General features: G+C 39.1%; 1 protein-coding gene across 3 annotated transcripts in view; it reads left to right on the top strand.

The window, feature by feature from the left end:
* UVRAG (UV radiation resistance associated) overlaps nt 1-18,880 on the top strand; it is a 92,813-nt gene that overhangs the window by 10,116 nt on the left and 63,817 nt on the right. For all 3 annotated transcript variants that reach the window (XM_041422440.1, XM_041422439.1, XM_041422438.1), the window contains exons 2-6: nt 4,566-4,683; nt 6,065-6,099; nt 7,835-7,996; nt 8,821-8,895; nt 13,346-13,431. In XM_041422440.1, the coding sequence (XP_041278374.1) occupies nt 4,566-4,683; nt 6,065-6,099; nt 7,835-7,996; nt 8,821-8,895; nt 13,346-13,431 (476 nt within the window). The remainder of the gene's footprint in view (nt 1-4,565; nt 4,684-6,064; nt 6,100-7,834; nt 7,997-8,820; nt 8,896-13,345; nt 13,432-18,880) is intronic.

The following is an 18,880-nucleotide window of genomic DNA, read 5'->3' as shown; positions in this document are numbered from 1 at the left end:
CAACCCAGTTAGTTACCCTTACTGACTTTTGTTTTTGGCAGCTTTACCTTGGTTTAATTCTTTGATCCTCACTATAAGACTGCACAAAACACATTGTGCAAGATGGGAACATGCTGAAGGTGGCATTCTAGGCAGAGGTAGTAGAAAGATTATGGTATCTTAGTGTTGAGGGAATTAGAGCATGAAGGGACCAGACAGTTTCAGTCCTTTAGACCTCAAAAGACGTGGCAGACTGTCATCTGATGTAAAAGCTGTCTTAGCAAGGTTGATGATGAAAATACTTGCTTCTGGAGCAGTCTGATTTGAGTGAAGCTGGTCCTGGCTGAGCAGGGATGGTATTGCTGTGCTCCACAGCAGCTCTGTTTGTTAAGATGCTGTTGTAGTATTCTGGGAAGGTGCTTTTCTGCCTCTGCAGGCATGAGGGATGAAACCTGATGGTAGGTTCTGCTCTTCAGATCTCTCCTACAGCTTTCCTGATCAGACTTTCTGTGTATCTTTGGGATAGTTGTTTGCTTAGGACCTGTGCTGTCTTTACACGCAGCAGTGTTTTTAAAACACAAGCCACTCAGGATTTCTCCTAATGGAAAATAAGTGTATCTCTTCTCCTGGTTTGTAGTCATTTATTTTCAACATAGAAGGAAGCACTAATTTCTTTCATCATGTGTGATCAACATGTAGTTGCTATATAGCAGTTGCTTTTAATCAGATGCAACTTAGAATGGCAATTAAAGCAAAGGATAACCAGGCCTCTAATGTAATTTCACGGTTCCATTGGCTTTCTTGGGAATTGCAAAGGTCTAGGACAATTGTAACCAAAATAACTTGTGTCACAACCCCCCGAGAATGACCTGTTAGACCTGCTGTACTACTGTGCTAAGATCACACTGATCCAGATATGCCCCTGTTAAGGCTGCATGTGATGAATTGAGAGCTCTTGGAAAGGTTAAACTACCTTTTCCATGGTGTTAGTTCTGCAAAAATAACATTTTTTTTTGCTGTAAATGCTTCTCTGAAGTCTTCAGTCCTGTATTGCTGGTAACCTGTAAACTCTTTGACGAGATAGTGATAATGAGCTATATTCATTGCATATTTTGCTCTTTTTTTTAAAAAATGAAAACAGGTCCTGCGCTATCATCTTGCACTCACACTGGCCTTTTTGAAGTGACTCATGAGGCTGCCAAGGCACTGAGATTGTTTTTTAGCCCTTGTATTTTGAATTTTAAGGTGGGCTTTTTAGAATGACTGTTCTGGCTGCAGAGTGTCTTATCCTGGGGGAATCCTCCCTCATGATGAAGAATTTCTTGAAACTTTTACAGAAAGAGCAAAATGGCTGAAACTTGTTGCTAAAAGAAGGGACCCTTTTTAGCACTTCACCTAGAAGTAGGAGGAAATGAAAGAATTGTCTATTATCTGCAGCTACTGTATTCAACATAGAATGTACTGGTTTATTCTCTAAAACCAGTTGCTTTTGCAGTTTGAAATGCTCTGGTACATCCTTGTGAAGTGCCTTCCCTTGGCTCGTGGCAGTGCCCGGCTCTCTTGCTCCATGTACACTCAAGCAGGTGGTTTCATTCCAGCCATTCTCTGCTTTCAGCCTCTTGCTGCTGCGTTGTCCCCTCCTTGGTCCGCTCAACTGCTTGTCCAGCCATATTGAGGAACTGAGCTGGTGAAACTAACCCAGGAAAAGGGAGAGGTGGTTATTTTCCATCCAGATTGGTTCCCAGATATGATTCTGTGAGCAGCTGCACAAGTGCTTATTTATGGTGTAACAGATAAGAAAGGGTGATGCAGTGCTGGGGGTTGGCAGTGTTGGGCTGATGCTGGTGCTAGCTGAGCTGCAACATAGTGGGGTTTTTGTTTTGTGTATTCCAATGTCTCCAGCACAAAATGATGTGACATGCATAGGAGGTAACACTAGGTATTTAAAATTTCCCTCAAAATATTATTCACTTTGTCACAAAACAAAGCCCTTGATAAGAAAGTCTAGAACCTATTTCAGTTGTCTTTGGGTATGTCTTTATAGCTGATAGTGTTCTGATTTAAGCTAATTATCTTTGATCAGGAGAGGTTAATTAACTCTGAATGTTGCCTGTGTAGAGTTCTGAGGAAATTGGAATAATTCAGTATAATATCAGTGAACATAGTGGGTGAATGGGAAGATTTATTATCAGGATTCAAGTCGCTCTGTCATCATGACTTCACTAAATGGATAGGAGGAGAGTGCTGGCTAAGCTGGAGATTCAAACAGACATTCATTAGCTGTTGCACATCGAGTTCTCAACTATGTTGTGGTCTCATAGCCCCAGATTTAATGATCCTCTTCCAACGGGTTTAGGAGAAGTGAGACTTGAATTCCCAGATCCTGAAGGGTGCAAGGAAGTCACAAATCATGGAGATAAGGACTCATATCTTGTTCAGAGGTGCAGTTGTGGGTTAGGACACTGGACAGCTTTTTTTCTCCCCCCCCCCCCCCCCCCCCTCGGCAAACCTCGCTGACCTCATTATGTACTGAGAATGGTAAGAAACTTGCTTGACTTTGCTTGAGAGGTAATCAGTGAAACGTATTACTTAAAGCAGGCACACAAATTAGTTTTCTAATGAGACCTGGAGAAAATTGCTGTCTTAGAGTGCAGTGTGGGCTGTTCTTTGTAAGGGATGAAAGGAAAAAAAAGATACCAAAAATGAAGGGAATGAGCATGGTAGTTGATTGATTGCTCTGCTACTGATGTTAACTAAAAGAGAGATGGCACATAAAATTATTGTATCATTTTTATAGGTAGCAAAATTCTTGTGCAAAGCTGTTTCTTAAGGAGTGTTTCAGTTGCACATAAAATAGCCAGCAAAGCTACCCAGCTTTGATGTGAAAAAATGTTAAAGGTCCGTGTGGCTTCTTTTAAGTGAGGCTTAATATTTCTGTTGATATTTTGGATACCATTTTCTAAGAAAATAAGACCATATAGTCTCACAGAATGTTTTTTGTTTGTTGGGTTTTTTGTTTTTAATTTGGTAGTTTTTGTATATACTAGAGGTACCTACCTGGGCATCCCATCTCAGACTGTTTATAGTCTATGTCGTACACAGACTTTGAATGGAGTGACTCCATGAGTGATTTTTAGTCTGTCAAATAAAAATTTAATATTCCTCATACCTTTCCATAAAGGAAAACTAATATATCACTGGAGTGTTATATATCACTGGTGTTAAGTGATATAAAGTGTCATACTATGATTCTAAAACAGATTATGCCCTTTCAACTCTTGTTAAAAGCCTTTTAAGACAAGCGACAAACAGGAAAATTGTCTTTTGGCTTCAAAAGCTTTTAAAATGTGGTTTTGGTCAATCAGCTTTTAAGGTGGATTCAGCCTTATAAATAAAGACGCTTTTGGGAAAAATGGTGTAAGATGAACTCTGAGATAAAAGTATGCACTAAACTGGTTGTTTGAGGCTTGTTGGTGTATTGTGGTGATCCACAAAATATGTGGAGCCATTTGTCAACGTCCCCATGGTAGTGGGTGAGACACTGGTGAGTTGAGAGATTGATTGGGAAAATATGACACTGAAGGATTTGGTGAGAACTTTATGTATTTGAAGTGGCAGTTCACTGAGTGCTAAATTGACAGGAGGCTGTTTGAAGCATGGGTCTTCGAAGTTACAACAGAAACAACAGCTAAGCATTGATTTAAGTGTGACAGTCCTGCAAAATTGCTTTGTTCACTAGTTAAATTTTATAAGATGTTAATAATGTAAAATATTTGTCAAAGATTAAGGGTGTGATGTGCCTTGAAGCTAAGACCTTAGCCACAGCTATTAAAGCTGTTGGGCACAGAGAGATGGGTGTGAGAGATTGATTTGATCTGGTGATTTTCATTCAAGGTGCAGTATTGTAGTAATAAGATCATGTTGGAGTTTAATAAAATCACTTAAGCTAAATATTTTAGTAACATATCCTACTGTATTCATTCCAAGGGAAAAGGACTGTCTCATCACAGCAGATGGTAACTGACAGTGAAATTCTCAGATTTCACTGTGCCCTTAATTTTCCCTGAAAATCTTGATATGTCTCCTCAGGTATTTTACTTTTATTTAAGGTTGTTAGAGCAGTTTCCAGGATTACCATGAGATCAGGAAGCTTTGTTCAGCCAGTTCCTTATGGCTCTGGATTAGGTGGTGGTTTGTTTGAGCTATTTGTCCACTAATGCTTGTTGAAAAGAGCTTTGACTGGGAAGTGTTTCCAGTGAGGTGATGCTGCTGCTGTGTTTGAAGCTGATAGTGTCGCATTGTTTGAAACCACTCGAAGAGTCGAGGTGATTAAATCATGTGGGATAAAAATGACATACAGGACATGAATAAGAACAGCTTCTCTTGAATATCAGTGTTGCTTAATCCAATCTTTGCTGAATCCTGGCTGTTTACATTTGCTGTCTGACAGAGAAAGCTGAGTGTTTGGTGGGATTTTTTTTTTTTTTACAACACTGCTTTGGGAATCATTAAAATGCTTTGAAAAAAGAGAAAGGGTTAATTTTCAACCTAAGAAAATTCTTTGAAATTTTTTTCCTTATTTTTAGCGCCGTCTTCGTCATCTTCGGAACATTGCTGCACGTAACATTATTAATAAGAATGGTCATCGCCTCTTGGATACGTACTTCACTCTTCACTTGTGTGATAACGCCAAGATCTACAAAGGTAAACCAGGCTTGCTGTCAACCTTTTTGCTAGTTAATCTTTGAATTTTTATGATACGGATTCTCTTTCTTCTTTTTTTTTTTAACTTGACAAATTTGAGCAATTAGTTGCATCACCCTTGCTAACACTGGAAAAGAGTTCTTTCGTTTCCTTGATTTCATGAAAGCTTTCATTGTTAGCAGCCAAGGTGGCAAAACAGATGACAGGTCTTGTAGTCTTTTAAATCAGCCTGTTTTTGTCGTTGTTCTTCCCTGAGTGATGATGTAAGAAATTAGGAACCTCCAATAAAAGTTAAAACTTGTAGAGCTTTGGTTGCCTTTTGTGGGGAAGAGTGTCCCACTCTGCATACCAGTTGTTTTACAGAGCATACATCAGCACATACTGTTACCAAAGTTTTCAAAAAATAGAATTGTCATCCAGTGGCATGAAGCATCCAGGCACCTGTTCTAGTTTAGATAACTGTGTTTGAACGTTAGATCTCCTCCTCTCTTTCTTGCTTTTCTTTCCCACTATGGTATATAGTTCATTGTGGAGAGATGTTATTAAAAATACATTTTCATGCTCCTTTGGGTGTGATAGGAGATGAATTTTGATTTTCTCTTTTTATTTTCATCTGTCATCTTGGCTTGCTTTTTTTTACCTTGGTTGGTATTTTAGAAGGATAAGAAGACAAAACTTGAGCTTGCTGCCTGGGCTTTGTTGTGGTGGTTTGTTAAACCTGTCACTGATTGGTGTTAGGGACTCCTTTGCACTTCAGAGCTTTATCCCTGGTCTCCAGTGGGCTGGGATATTGCACAGAATTTGTATTCCTGCCTCTAGAGCTGTCTAAAGTCTTTTAAGCTCTTGCTTTGACTGGGAAAGCCAAGGTTCATGCACCAGCAGTTGCTTATTCCCATTTAAATACAGGGTTGTTGGCACCTTTGTCAGGTAACTTGGTTGTTTCCTCTCTGACCACCTGGAATGGGTCACCATTGCTATTCAGGAAAGTGCTATAATTAATTTATCCAAGCCGCTGTGTTCCAGGAAGATGTTGTGTGGCAAACCAGTCATTTTTGCAAATGTCATCCAAATTCTGTTAATTACTGTGCCATGTTCTTTCCTCAGAAATCAAAGCCTTGTAAAACTTGAGGATTATCATGGGTATAAAGATGAAATACTAAATTTAAATAATGACTGGTAATAAATAAGTGTGAAGGAGTAATTTTAGTCAAAAGCATGTCTGCATTTCAAAGTCTTATCTTATGAATTGCTTACTAATATACTGGATCCACTAACATTTGTCTTTCTTGATTGTTACTTTTTTTTTTTTCTATTTCAGATACTAAGATTTGTATCAGTGTTTAAGCTAATCTAAATGTGCTTTTTACTTATTTTTCTTTAGAATTTTATAAGAGTGAGGTGATCAAGAATTCTCTGGTAAGTTACTTTAATGTGGAAAAACTTTGTTTTAAAAATTGTGTATTTCGTGCAGTATATTGATTTCTCTGCTGAATACCATAACTGTTTAATGTGTCTTTCCACTGTTTGGTTCTGTTAGGAGCATTGTGTTCTTCTCCTCCTTTTCAGATTCTTTTCATGAGGGTTAGGATAGGGAGCTGCTGAGTAGAAATGCTGATTTCTATTAACATCTTCGTGTTGTGTAGGAAAACAGCAAGGAATGTGTACCTGCCAGATATATACATATGTTCTTTGAAGAGCTAATAGTTGTAAGAAACTGAAGTTTGAAAACATGTTAGATTTTCTAAATTTTTCAGTCTAGATGAATGAAGGGGCCAGAACTGTGCAGTTTATTACAAATGAGGAAGGGTAATAATAGGATAGGAGTAGGATGTTGCAAATGTTGGCTAAGGGAGTTTGAAAACCTGCTGAAGAATTTTTAAGGCCTGCATTAACAAGGTAGAACTGCTCCTTTTATAGCACCCTGGATAAATGCTTTGAAACCCTCCTGAATAAAGGAAGAGCTGTCTGCTTACTCAAGGCTGCTAACTTCTCTAGTTTCTCTCTTAAGTTATTAGGATTTTTAGTTCTGTCTATTCTAAATTAGGAAAACAAAAAACAAAAAGGGAAACTAACCACAGGATATAAGAGATGGTATAATAAAAATCTAAATAAAAGATGTCTTGAGGACATCCTGTATACAGCCTTTGGGTATTTGAATGACCTGGTATTCTTGTGCCTAAATAGCTGTGAAATATTCCTTCTTAGGAGGATTTGATTAATGCATTTCTTCTGTAATTCTTAGTGGGTAATTTTGCATCTCCTATTTCAAATTGACTCTTTCTGGTCAGGGATGCTAGGCTTTTCCAAGCTGCTTAAGCACTAGAAGGGAAGGTGAGTTCTTTCATGGGGTGGTGGGTTCCTGCCTTTTGTTTTGCAGGAGCTACTGCTTCTGTGTTTAGCAGAGGAGGGAGAAATAAATATATATAAAAGCACTTTCCCAGTTCTGCTTTTGGACACCCTGGTATCTCTTGGCACTAGTAATGTTAGATTGAATTGGTTTTGTTACAGCTTGGGTCAGTTCTTTGGATGTTGTTAGAAATGAGTGGAAATTCTTGGAACACATTGTCTTTGAAAATCTGAGTTCTGGTGGAATTTGCAGTTTAGCTTAATTTGTGCTGGTTCTGAAAAGCTCCAGGTGCAAGTCTGATCTCATGGAGTAAAGCTGAGTTTTTAGTGACAGCATTTGAGATTGAGCATCAGTCAAGAGGAGAAGAATGTGAACAAATATGTCAGCAAGTTCTGCAAATTTAATTATTGGGGAATATATCAGCATTTAACTTTGGGAATACATGCTATACTCTGGTTTTCAAAAGCTGAATTATAACTGTGAAAGGAATGTTACTTCCATTTTGAAAGTTCCTGATTTAGTTAAACTGAATTAGTAATTTCTGAAGTAAATTATTTGATGTGTTATAGTGGAAGGAAGCAAAACCCATTCAGTTTCTGAAGTACTTTACAGCATGCACCTTTTAACTGAGGCATTCTCTCTAGCACACCGTGTAAGGAAGCAGCAGAGCTTGAAATGGTTGTTGTTCCTAATTCTTAAGATTTAAAAAAATCTTCGAGGTGGGCTTTGCTGCTTTCTGAATTGTCAATTTATGGACTAGTTTCAGCTTGTTTAAACTGTATTTATCCTTCTTTGAATACTTAGAATCCAACATGGAGGAGTCTGGACTTTGGAATAATGCCTGATCATCTTGATACCTCTGTCTCTTGTTTTGTTGTGAGGATCTGGGGTGGCAAGAAGGAACACTTTCAGCTTTTGATTGAATGGAAGGTCAATTTAGATGGGTTAAAGTACTTGGGACAGCAGGTAATGTGAAAATATTTTTTCTCAACTCTTTTCTTCAGGAAACAAAACATCTGGATTAATTATTATATAGAATGCTGAGAAAGAAAATTAATGTGTTTAAATATTGTATTTTAAAGTTTGGGTACAGATATTCATGTTAGTTTACATCAGAGGTTTAAATTCTAAAATCATATAATTGTTGGGATTGGAAGAAACCTTAAATATCATCCAGTTCCACCCCTGTACTATGGATGGGGACACCTTCCACTAGACCAGGTTGCTCTAAGCCTTGCCCATCATGGTGCACTTCCAGGCATTGGGCAGTCACATCCTCTGTGGGCAACCTGTGCCAGGACCTCACCACCCTCACAGCCAAGAATTCCTTCCCAGTATCACATCTAACCCTGACCTCTGGCAGTGAGAAGTCATTCCCCCTTGTCCAAAGTCCCTCTCCAGCTCCCTTGGAGCTCCTTCAGCCACTGGCAGGGGCTATAAGGTCTCCCTGGAGCCTTCTGTTCTCCACACTAAACTCTTGAGTCTTACCTCTGTTTAGTTTCCAGCTATCTTAATTTATTTTTGTCACCTGGAAATGCAATAACAGCAAAGATGCTCTGTCTAGTGTTTTTGATTTCAAAGTAGAATGGCTGAACATGGTGATTGTTGCTAAAGCTGTGAAGGAAACAGGTTTTCCATGTTAAATTCAGTTTTCTGTGAGTTTTTGTGTACTTCTAGAATTACAGGTGATGAAAAACTGCTTTAGACTCTTGGATCAATTTGTGCTCACTTGGTGTGAAAATTTGCATTAAGCTGGCTGTAAACTGATTTGTTTTCTTCCTTCTCTACAGATCCATGCAAGAAACCCAAATGAGATTATTTTTGGTCTCAATGATGGTTATTATGGAGCTTCATTTGAACAGAAGGTAAGGGTGTATTTGTTCTGATTTGTTGGTACTGGTGACAAACTGAAATACAACCTGTGAGATTGATTTTTCACATTTGGATGCTCAGAACATTAAAATGCTTTGTTTTGAGAAGTAATAGTTTTTTGCATGACAGATATGAATTAATATCTTGCCTTGGTTGCATGGATATCTGTGATATTTTGAAAAGACTTGAAGTGTAGCATTTAGGGTCCAAAACCCCTCTGGTTACTCAACATACGCTTTGACTGTATTCTTTGAAGCAGACATTTCATTCAAACATAGGACATATTGAAAGTGATGTGGTTGTTAAGATTCATTTTCATGGGCATATGTAAAACCACCGAGTTTTGGTTATCAGTCTGAAACCTAGAATTTGAAGTTCTTCAATGGGAAGCCATTTATTTGCTCATGCTGCACCTGTTTTACCCCATGGGTTTTTTCCTCAAGGATCCACTGTAGTATTTGTGCCTGTCTGTCCAGTATTGTCTGTGATTATTACCTCATTGGTGATGAAGAAGTTTAAACTAGTTGTAAATAGTGCCTCTGACTGAGTTTTTTTTTTAAACCTCAAGTTGTTGGTGGCAGTACTGTGGTACAGATAGGTTGTGTTAAGGAGTCCCTGGATGGAGAAGAAATGACTCCTTGACACACAGCTGCATTTTCTGCATTGTTTTCCTGAAGCAGGATGCAGTTGTTTTTCAAGATTTCAGTATGACAGCCTGGGCCTGAATTCGAAGATGGGAACATTCTCTTCTTTTTCTGATCGTTGTCAGGACTTGTTCCCTAGTTCATAAGGTTTAAAGGTACTTTTTGGTTTTGGTTACATATCATAGAATTGTTTGGTTTGCAAGGGATCTTCAAGACCATCTCATTCCAGCCCCCTGCCATGGGCAGGGACACCTCCCACTAGACCAGGTTGCTCCAAGGCCCATCCAGCCCGGCCTAGAACACTTCCATAGATGAGGCAGCCACGCTTCTGTGGGCGACCTATGCCAGGGCCTCACCACCCTCACAGGGAGGAATTTCTTTGAAATATCTGATCTAACCCTGCCCTCTGTCAGTGTGAAGTCATTCCCCCTTGTCACAGAATCACAGAATATTCTGAGTTGGAAAGGACCTACTAGGATTATTCTGCCATTCCAGGCCCTTGTCCAAAGCCCATCTCCAGCTCTCTTGCAGCTGCTTTAGGTACTGGCAGGGGGTGATCTAAGGTTTCCCTGGAGCCTTCTCTTCTCCAGGCTGGACATCCCCGGCTGTCTCCAGAGCAGAGGTGCTCCAGCCCTCAGCCATTTTGTGGCCTCCTCTGGACCTGCTCCATTAGCTCCATGTCCTCCTTATGTTGGAGATCGCAGAACTGGAGGCAGCACTCAGGTGAGGTCTCTCACCCTGCAGGTTCCTTATTCTGTGTTTTGGTTGCAAATAGTCGTAGCCTGACATGTACAGGAACAAAGTAGGAAACTCTTGTAGCATTACTGGAGGAGAAATTCTAAGCATCCCAGACAATTGTAGTATATTAATTGTCTTACCTGAATAAAAGAACCATAGCCTCTTTATTGTTATAGTCACTGATTCTTCACTTTTTCCTAGAGATGCCATGAAACTTTTAAATTCTGTATCCTTGACAATGTGTAGGTATGAGGAGCTTTACCTTTCTTCCACCTCTTCTGTCCAGCAGCAACTTGGCTGTTGCTGAGATGCTCAAAAAGTTTTTTTTGAGTCATGTTCTTACTCAAGGTGCAGGTTTTTTACTGCCATGTATACTTAGCTCGTGGCAAGGAAAAAGGTTGTGTTTCAGGGGTTTAAAAAACCTTTGTGGGTGCCTTCTGAACACTCAAGCGTACTCTTTCTTTACCACAGATGTCTGACAGTAACTCTTACAGTGTTTACAGCTTTTCTTCTCAGTGTAAATACAAAAGTGTGCTGCCAGTATAGCTGCTTTGTTCTTGATTACATTTGACTTTCACGTGATGGTGCCTCCAAATTCTGGACTTCAAGAAGTTTGTTATTATTTTGTAGCAGTAATTTTGCTGGAAGATTTCAGCAGGATTCTGGTCATTTCATCAGAACCATGTCTAATGTATTTGCCTTTCTGGCCCTGGACCACTGAAGTGCTCTGTTCCTCTCTGTTTCACCATCTCTACTAATAATACACCCAACCTTTGTTTGGAGTTGCTTAAACTGAACCAATGTTTAAGTAAGATAGATGTGTGCTTCAGGGATTTATTTTGAAGATGTTAACCTGGATATAAAGTATTCCTGATCCTTGAGCAGCTTTCTGAGTCTGTTTGGTTTTGTCTGAGGCTTCATGCCTGTGTATAAAACCAGTATTTACCCAGGTTCAATATAATCAATTATGGAGACTATACTAGCTTTCATAAAGCCAGGCTTCTTGTCCTCTGGTTTCCTCAATGCCTTCCTGACTTATGGATTGCCTTTCAACTATTTTATGCTTGCTGGTTCCAACTGATAGAGCTCACCTTTCTCTTGCAGAGATACCTTTTCAGAAAGTGTATTGAGGGAAGCAAGTGTAGCTTCTAGTTAATGACTAGTTTTCTGATTTCTCTTTAAAGAAGTGAAAGCAGAACTAGTCAATACAGCTCTCCATAGTTCAAAAGTTGTCAGAGGCATGGGGAAAGAAACGTAAGTTACATTTTTTCAGGGATGCTGAATTGTAGCTTCATTTTCAACCATCAAGAAGGAAAGACCCTTATCTTTGGAAAGCTGCATCTCTCTTTTTTCAGTCTGTAGGTCTGCATCAATCCACATATGCATATTCTTAAAGTATTTTGTAGCAGCTGGATCCTGGCCACTTTGCACAAGCAAAGCTTTTTTGTGTGTTTACAAGTACATGTGCCTATATCTAGTAAATGTGGCAGAGAAAAAGACACTCTCCTCTTTCAGAAGGTAAACTTCCTAATAGCTAAGTCTGAAACCCTTACATTACACGTTCTGCAAATTTACTCAGGGTAAAACAGTTTGCATAAAAGAAAAGGCTGAAATAGGTTGCTGCTGCAAATTCTTTCACTCCTGAAACCATTTATTCTAGGTCAGTCCTCTTGTTCTCTGAGAAATGTTGCACTTTGCTTTCTGAAGGCAGTGTTTGTTGAAACACCATCAACTTTGTGCTGTAAAATCCTAGAATTATTTGGGTTGGAAGGGACCTTAGATCTCATCCAGTTTTACCCCCTGCCATGGACAGCGATACCTTCCACTGGATCAGGTTGCTCCAAGCCCCATCCAACATGGCCTTGAACACTTCCAGGGATAGGGCATGGTGATGATGGGAACTTGTGCATTTTCAGTTTTGCACCATCCTAGTTCTTTCAGATAGACATTAAGATTTTTTTAATTTGGTATTTTTTAAATGGAGAGATGTCTGGATTTCATCATTTAGCATCCAGTGTTTTGGGTATGAAAATGGGGAGCTGAGAGAGCTGCTGGGATGGTGCCTCTGTAGCAATATGATGTGCTGCACAGTGTGTAGATCTCAGGATTATTTAGATGGAACCATATTTTTGGTGTCTGCTCTGTGGCCTATGGTTAACAGTTGTGTCAGGAGATGTTGACATTTACCTCTGAATTTCAACATCTTCTGCATGGAGACAGACTCTTGTTGGGGCAGGAAAGACTCTTTAGGCAGGGATTGTGGTACTCAGAATCCATCTCTATCTGTTGGAAAGCTAGCTGATCAGAGGTACGGGATGGGGCTGCTTTATATACTAAAGTAAGTGCCTTTTTTCCCTGCAATCCATTAACTTTCTGACAGTGCTGCCGGTGGCTTGATCTGCTTAAAATGTACTCTGTCATGTAAAGCAACACTTCTAAGTTTGCAGCTTTTCTAGGAATTTGCGTGACTGTGCCTGATGTGGAAGAGCTCAGTATCTGACATTTGCAACATGAGGAATTGCTGGTTTTCTGTTACTGTTTTGATACCTTCTCAGCAGAATGGATACTCTAGTCTCTTAAAAGAACAACCTTACCTTATTCTTACTTTGTAACTTCCAGAAACTTGTTCACTCAAAACTGAGATTACTTTGATCTTTTAATGTATTACAGCACGGGTAAAGGATGAAGCTTTATCTCATATTGATGTAGTTCTCTTGCGCATGACTGAGTGGGCTCTCAGGTCTGAAGCTGAAGAATAGCAGTGTTGTCAGTTGCACTTTTCAGTGTTTCTGTGCATAAAATTCAGACAGTATGGATTGTAAAGTTCAAGAAAACACACTATGTGTCTAGAACATAGATAAACTGATAGGTCTTTTATACCTTTCTAGGTAAGTGGTGTTATTGCCACCTTAAATTGTTTCTACCTACCATAGATAAAACATGTAAAGACAGATTTAAAATACATTAAATGCAGGATCATTTATTCTACTGAAAGTGCATACTCTTACTCAATTTTTTTTTTTTTTTAATTTTTAAAGTAATATTCCTTCTTTTACTCAAGGATCACTCAGGTGCCCTGAAGAACAGTCTTCTCCAGGTGGATCAGAACTGTGTTCGTAACTCTTACGATGTCTTCTCTTTGCTTAGGTAAGGTTTTTGATAATATTTTGTGTAGTGATTGTAACTTCTGTAGTGTCTGTGTGGGAGGAATCTTTCCAAATATTAAAAAAACCCCAACAATTCTGGTATGTAATGTGAGGAGATATCCAGATTGTGCCAATATACTCATGTAGCGAGGAGCTGGGCTGTGGTGTATGTGTGTTCAGTGGTGGTCGCTGGGCTTCTGATGAGGTGTGGATGCTTGAGTGCTCAGAACTGGGACTGGCTGTGGAGCTGGACATGCCTTGTGGATGTCAAAATCATGGAGCTTCTTTGTTAGAAAGTTTCTGTGGAAGGCCTCTACTCTGTTCTCAACAGCAATAATTTTTTTTTTTAAATACACAAGAGCACAGTCAGGACCCAGTTACTCCAACACAGGTGTGGTCTAAGAAAGGTACGGTGTATTTTTTGCTTTTGGGTGGCTAATTAAATGTCTGTAGTGATAAAAAACATATTGTTTAACTTAATACTAGCACTTCTTGTCATTTTTCAGATCTGCTTTAATTATAAGAGTTCAAAAATATTAGTTATGAAAAAGTATAATTGTGGTCCACTACTATCAATAAGTTGGTTTTGACGAATCTCTATTTAAATGGCATTTTACAAGACAGGTTAATAACTTTGGTTCTGCAGTAAAGGCAGTAGATGTTCTATGAAGGAAACCCTTGAACAGGAAATGTTTAATATGCTTTCAAAAGTCTGTGTAAACTTTTGACTTTTTAAATCAGTTGTACAAGTTAAATCCATTTGACAGTGTTGACAGTAGGTGTCAGTGTTGCCTGTCTGTAGAGGGAGGAATAGTCAGCATAGGTTGCCTATTCGGATGTCCTTATTTAAGCTCTTAAAATTTCACTGTACTCTTCCTTGATTCTGTAAAGCATATTTAAACTGAAGGCTGCTTTCTAAATGTTTGTTTTCTGTGCTTTTAGTGGGAAACAGCCAGCGGGCATATTAGGAAGTTCTGATTACATTCTGGCACAGTCCACTTGAAGAGAACTTGTACTACCTAATCTTAACACTTTGTTAGACAGAAAAAGGAAAATGTGTGTCGCGTACCCTGATTACCTCATTCATGAGGGTTTTTCACATTTTGTGTACACATCTATGTAGTATGAGGCATGTTCCAGAAAAAAGACTCACTGTGGTCATGAACTTGACTAGCTGGACCCCTGTCTAGCTCTGTGTAATTGATCTGTAATCCTTCTTCTGAACATGCCTGATTGTTTTTCCTCAAGCTCACAAGAAATTAAGATGTCAGCTGTGATAAAGTTCACCTTGTTGGGTGACCAGTGCTGTTTTCAACCCTGACTACTTGAGCTTTTCTCTGTTTTGGGGATGTGAGAGTCCAGGCTCAAGTTTCTCACAGTGCCTAGGCGTGCTGTTGGGTTTAATTTCTACTAAGTTTTGTGTCTGAGCTGAGACATTCTCCTTTTTTTATTTTGTCCCAAAAGGAACAGTGTTTTCCAAGCCTCAGAACCAGGCCTGCTGCTTGTTGTGTTTTAGTGGATTCTGCATACCGTATCAAGGGGTTTACTGCATTTAGTTACAGCAGAAGTTAGAAGCTGTAATTTGTGACTCTTCCTAGGTGTCATCTTTGTCTGATTTCACTGTAGTTAGGAAAGTTCATCAGGAACTAAGGCAGAGTACTCTGTGTAGTTTAGAATCCTTTCTATTTCCTCTCACATGAACTCTCCTTTTTTACAGGTGCATTTTCTATACTGCTGCTTAGCTTTGATATCAAGCAGAAAAGCCTGGTGATGGTGTTTGTTTTAAAATTGTTTAGTCACTTTTTGTCCTCCTTCTAAGCAGTTTGGTTTGCCACCTCTTCCAGGAGTCCATGCTTGAATAACCAGCTCATGAACTCTTCCCAAAGATAGTTTATATGAGTGTGTTCCTCTTTAAACAAAAGAGAGAGATGGGTATAATTTGAGTTATGATTAATTAGACAGGATGTACTTTGGGAGGTGTCTTGGTTTGAAAAGACAGGTGTATGCTAAGGGAGGCAGGAGCCTCCCTTGAAACAGAAAATGCAAACTTCCTCCCTCCGAATTATTATAATTTTGAAATTAAGGGGGAGCACTCAGGCAAATATATGGGATTAGGAATAACAGTTATTTATTAGGAAAACATTTTAAAAATTAAAAGAAAAATATAAAAAATAAGAATGCAGTAATACAAACCAACACTGACAGAGTCAGAATATGACCTGACACCCTGTTGGTCAGGGTGTTTGGAGCAGTCCAATTGGAATGGTGGCTGCAGTCCTACTGGAGTGGCAGATGTTGTTCTGTTGGAGCAGGGATCCTGTAGAAGGGTGTAATTTTCCTCTGAAGGTCCAGTGATGGTATGGATAGGCCTGGTCTTCCTCTGGGAATCCAGTGGGAAAAGTCTGCCCGTGGTATTCCAAATCTCAGATTATATCCAGTCAGGAATGCTTGGCTCCTCCTCCTGGGCAGAGCATCTCACAATGGGATGCTGTAATTTTATCAGTCATGCAGTGACACTCAATGGCCTGTTAACAGAAGGTATTTCCCAGAAGGAACACTGGTTTGTGGAAGAGATAAAGAAAACTGTTCCACCTGGTTTTAACAGGTGGCCCAGTTAACAGAAGAAACTGCCTCAGTCTAACAGATGGCAATAAAATACACACCCCCAGCCACATCCTGCATTTGCACCTATGACAGGAGGAAATGAGCTGCTGTCTTCTTTCTTCTGTCCATTGGCTGTAAAGAAAATACTGAGGTGTCCATACCATAAAGATTTGCATCTGGTCACATAAATCCCATATTTTGAAGAATTTCTCATGATAAGATATTTGTTTGTAATAAAAATTCACAGGCTGCATATGTGGTTTCCTAATGTTTTTTACAATAAATGTGGATATGAATAACAGCTTGTACTGTCTTTATATAAACTTTTACAAAAGGAAGCAAATCCTGATGACAGTGGGATCTGAGTCCAAGTTGTGGTGGTACTGTGCTGCCAGATGTGGCAAAGCCACTGATAGCCAAAATGGAGAGAACTGGTTCTACCTCACCCCCTAACTCTTGGCTGCACAGTGAGAACTTGTGTCATTGATCTGTGTTTCAAAACTGCTTTTGGGGGAAGAAGTGGTATAGTTTTTTCCTCAGAAGTGAATAGTTAAAATTTATGGAGCTTGTGCATTGACCTTAATGAAAAGTGTATGCTTGGCTCAAATTATCTTGATTAATAAAATTAATTGGGAATGACAGAGTGTGTGAACAATAGAAATTTTTTTTGTGCTGGGTTAAAATAGTGCTTGTGTTCTGATGCTGAGTTTAGTGGGTTTATACGTTAGTTAAACAGGAGGAAAAAGTTAAATGATCAGCCAACTCCTGTTTACACAAAGAACGTTTCAACCTCTGCAGCTCATGACCCTTCTTGTTCTGGGCCCAGGGACAAGATCCTCAGGCAGACATGGTGCTGCTTGTAAGTTGTTTGTGCCATATGGAAGTGACAAATGTCCAACCATTTGCTTTAAAAGGGCTAACTAACAAAAATTCATCACATCAGCTGGAAAGCTCAAATTCCGAGGTTTTTGTTCCTCATCGTATTTCCTGAAAAGAGATTATTTAAAGACTTTCTAAACAATATGTTGCTGGTAGTAATAGGTTATATAGTAACACCTTTCACACAGCACTTGGGCCAAATTCATCTGAGGTCATGTTCTGGACATGTCTCAATAATCAAGTTCTGAGCACGTTTGCAGCACTAATGGGAATAGGTTTATATTTAGTATTCTCTTGGTTTTCTAGCCTTTCTTTTCCTAAAGCTTTGAAAAATAGACATTTAGTATTAAGTGGTGTTGGGAAGATGAGCTATCACTAAAGAAAGGGCTTAAAATGCTATGTAATAAAATTTTACTTCAATCGCTCAATACAAAAATTAATATAGTGTATTTGGCAACAGCTTTTTGTGTTGTTGTGACACAGAGCAATTGGCTTGTGCCTCTGAGTATGTGAATGCCTGAAATCCTCCCATATTCTTCCTGGATACAAAAAGTACTCTAAGAACTAGTGAAAATCTGCCCCTTTGAAGTTTTGCTTCCAGTAGTTTTTATTACTCCATTCAGAACTGCCATCTCTATGGCTTAACTGTTCTTCAGCAGATGGCATGATGTGTTTGTGGTGTTTAGTCAGCTAGTTCGTGTAGATTGAAGACATTTTGCTCGTGTTTTTGCTTTAAAAAAATGTTTTTTTACAACAAAGCAAGCAACATTGGCATCATTTGAGTGCTGGGCTGGATAAAAAGGCTATCTCCAGGCAGCTGCTTAATATTATTAGTGTCTAATCTGGCAGAATTTGATTTGATTAATACTTCTGGGTATTAATATCTCATGGAGCAGGGGTATGCTTCAAGTGACAGAGTTTGCTTTAGGGTTTGCCATCTGTAATATAACTGTTCATTTAAAGAAGAGTGCATGTCTCATCACTGAAGAGATTATTTAAGAGTACAAATGTTGCTAGTGTTTGTCTGTGATCTGAAACTGAGATATTCATAAAATCACCTTCTAGTGACCATAGCTAAAACATGTTGACATGATATAAAATCAGCTTCTGTTTAGCTCTGCTTATTTTAGGGAAGATGCTTTTAAATCGCTATTTTGCTTTTGTTTAAAATCTTTCATCTTTATTAACAGTTTTGTTGAACAAACGGAACTTGATCTTTGAAACTAGAAATGAAGACAAAATACATGTCTGGTGTATGTAGGCTGCTGTGGAGCCAAAAAACTTACTAGTAGCTCCTCAGTGTAGTTTCTCTGAGACTACAGTCACTGGGATTGCATATGCCAAATCTATATGTAATAGCTTTGTGCAGCTATTTTTAACACATAGAAATAACACTGAAAGTGAAACTGTTTTTCATAAGCTCTGAGTAGGGAATAGTAGAGCAGCACAAGGGCTTCGTGGGCTTAAGCTGCTCAGTGCTAAGGTGTATCTCAGGTACATTGACTTGTCTTCTGTAAACTGGTCCATCTTGAACAGTGTCAGTGTCCTCTCTGACAGGAGCTCAGCTCAGCCAGAATTCGCTAATGTATGGTTGATTTCAGTAGCAGTTCCAAACTTCAGGCTTCCATTTGTTTAGTGGGGTGAAAAGGAGGGAGAGTGGGAAGAAGACATGTTCTCATCACCGGCTGTCTGACTTGAGAGAGTTGCACAGCATCTGATAAATCCAGACGTGAGCCATACAAAGCTGTACTGTCTTTTGAACTTCCCTGAAGTTCCTCTATTTCTATCTTCATCTCCATGAAAGAAGTGAACCCAATGGAGCTAGGAAGTAGATGGGACTACATGGAAAAGAGTTGCTTTTTGCTACTCTATTCTTTGTGGCATGCTGGTAGCTGCATAGAGGTAAGGACAGGCAGAAAAGATCAAGTTAAATTTTAGAAGATGCTCTGATAATTACATCTCCTGTT

This window comes from Onychostruthus taczanowskii, unplaced genomic scaffold (genome assembly GCF_017590055.1).
Source record: "Onychostruthus taczanowskii isolate IOZ18803 unplaced genomic scaffold, ASM1759005v1 scaffold73, whole genome shotgun sequence".
NCBI lineage: Eukaryota > Metazoa > Chordata > Aves > Passeriformes > Passeridae > Onychostruthus > Onychostruthus taczanowskii.
The sequence above is the reverse complement of the archived record's forward strand: the minus strand, read 5'-3'. Positions and strand labels throughout refer to the sequence as shown.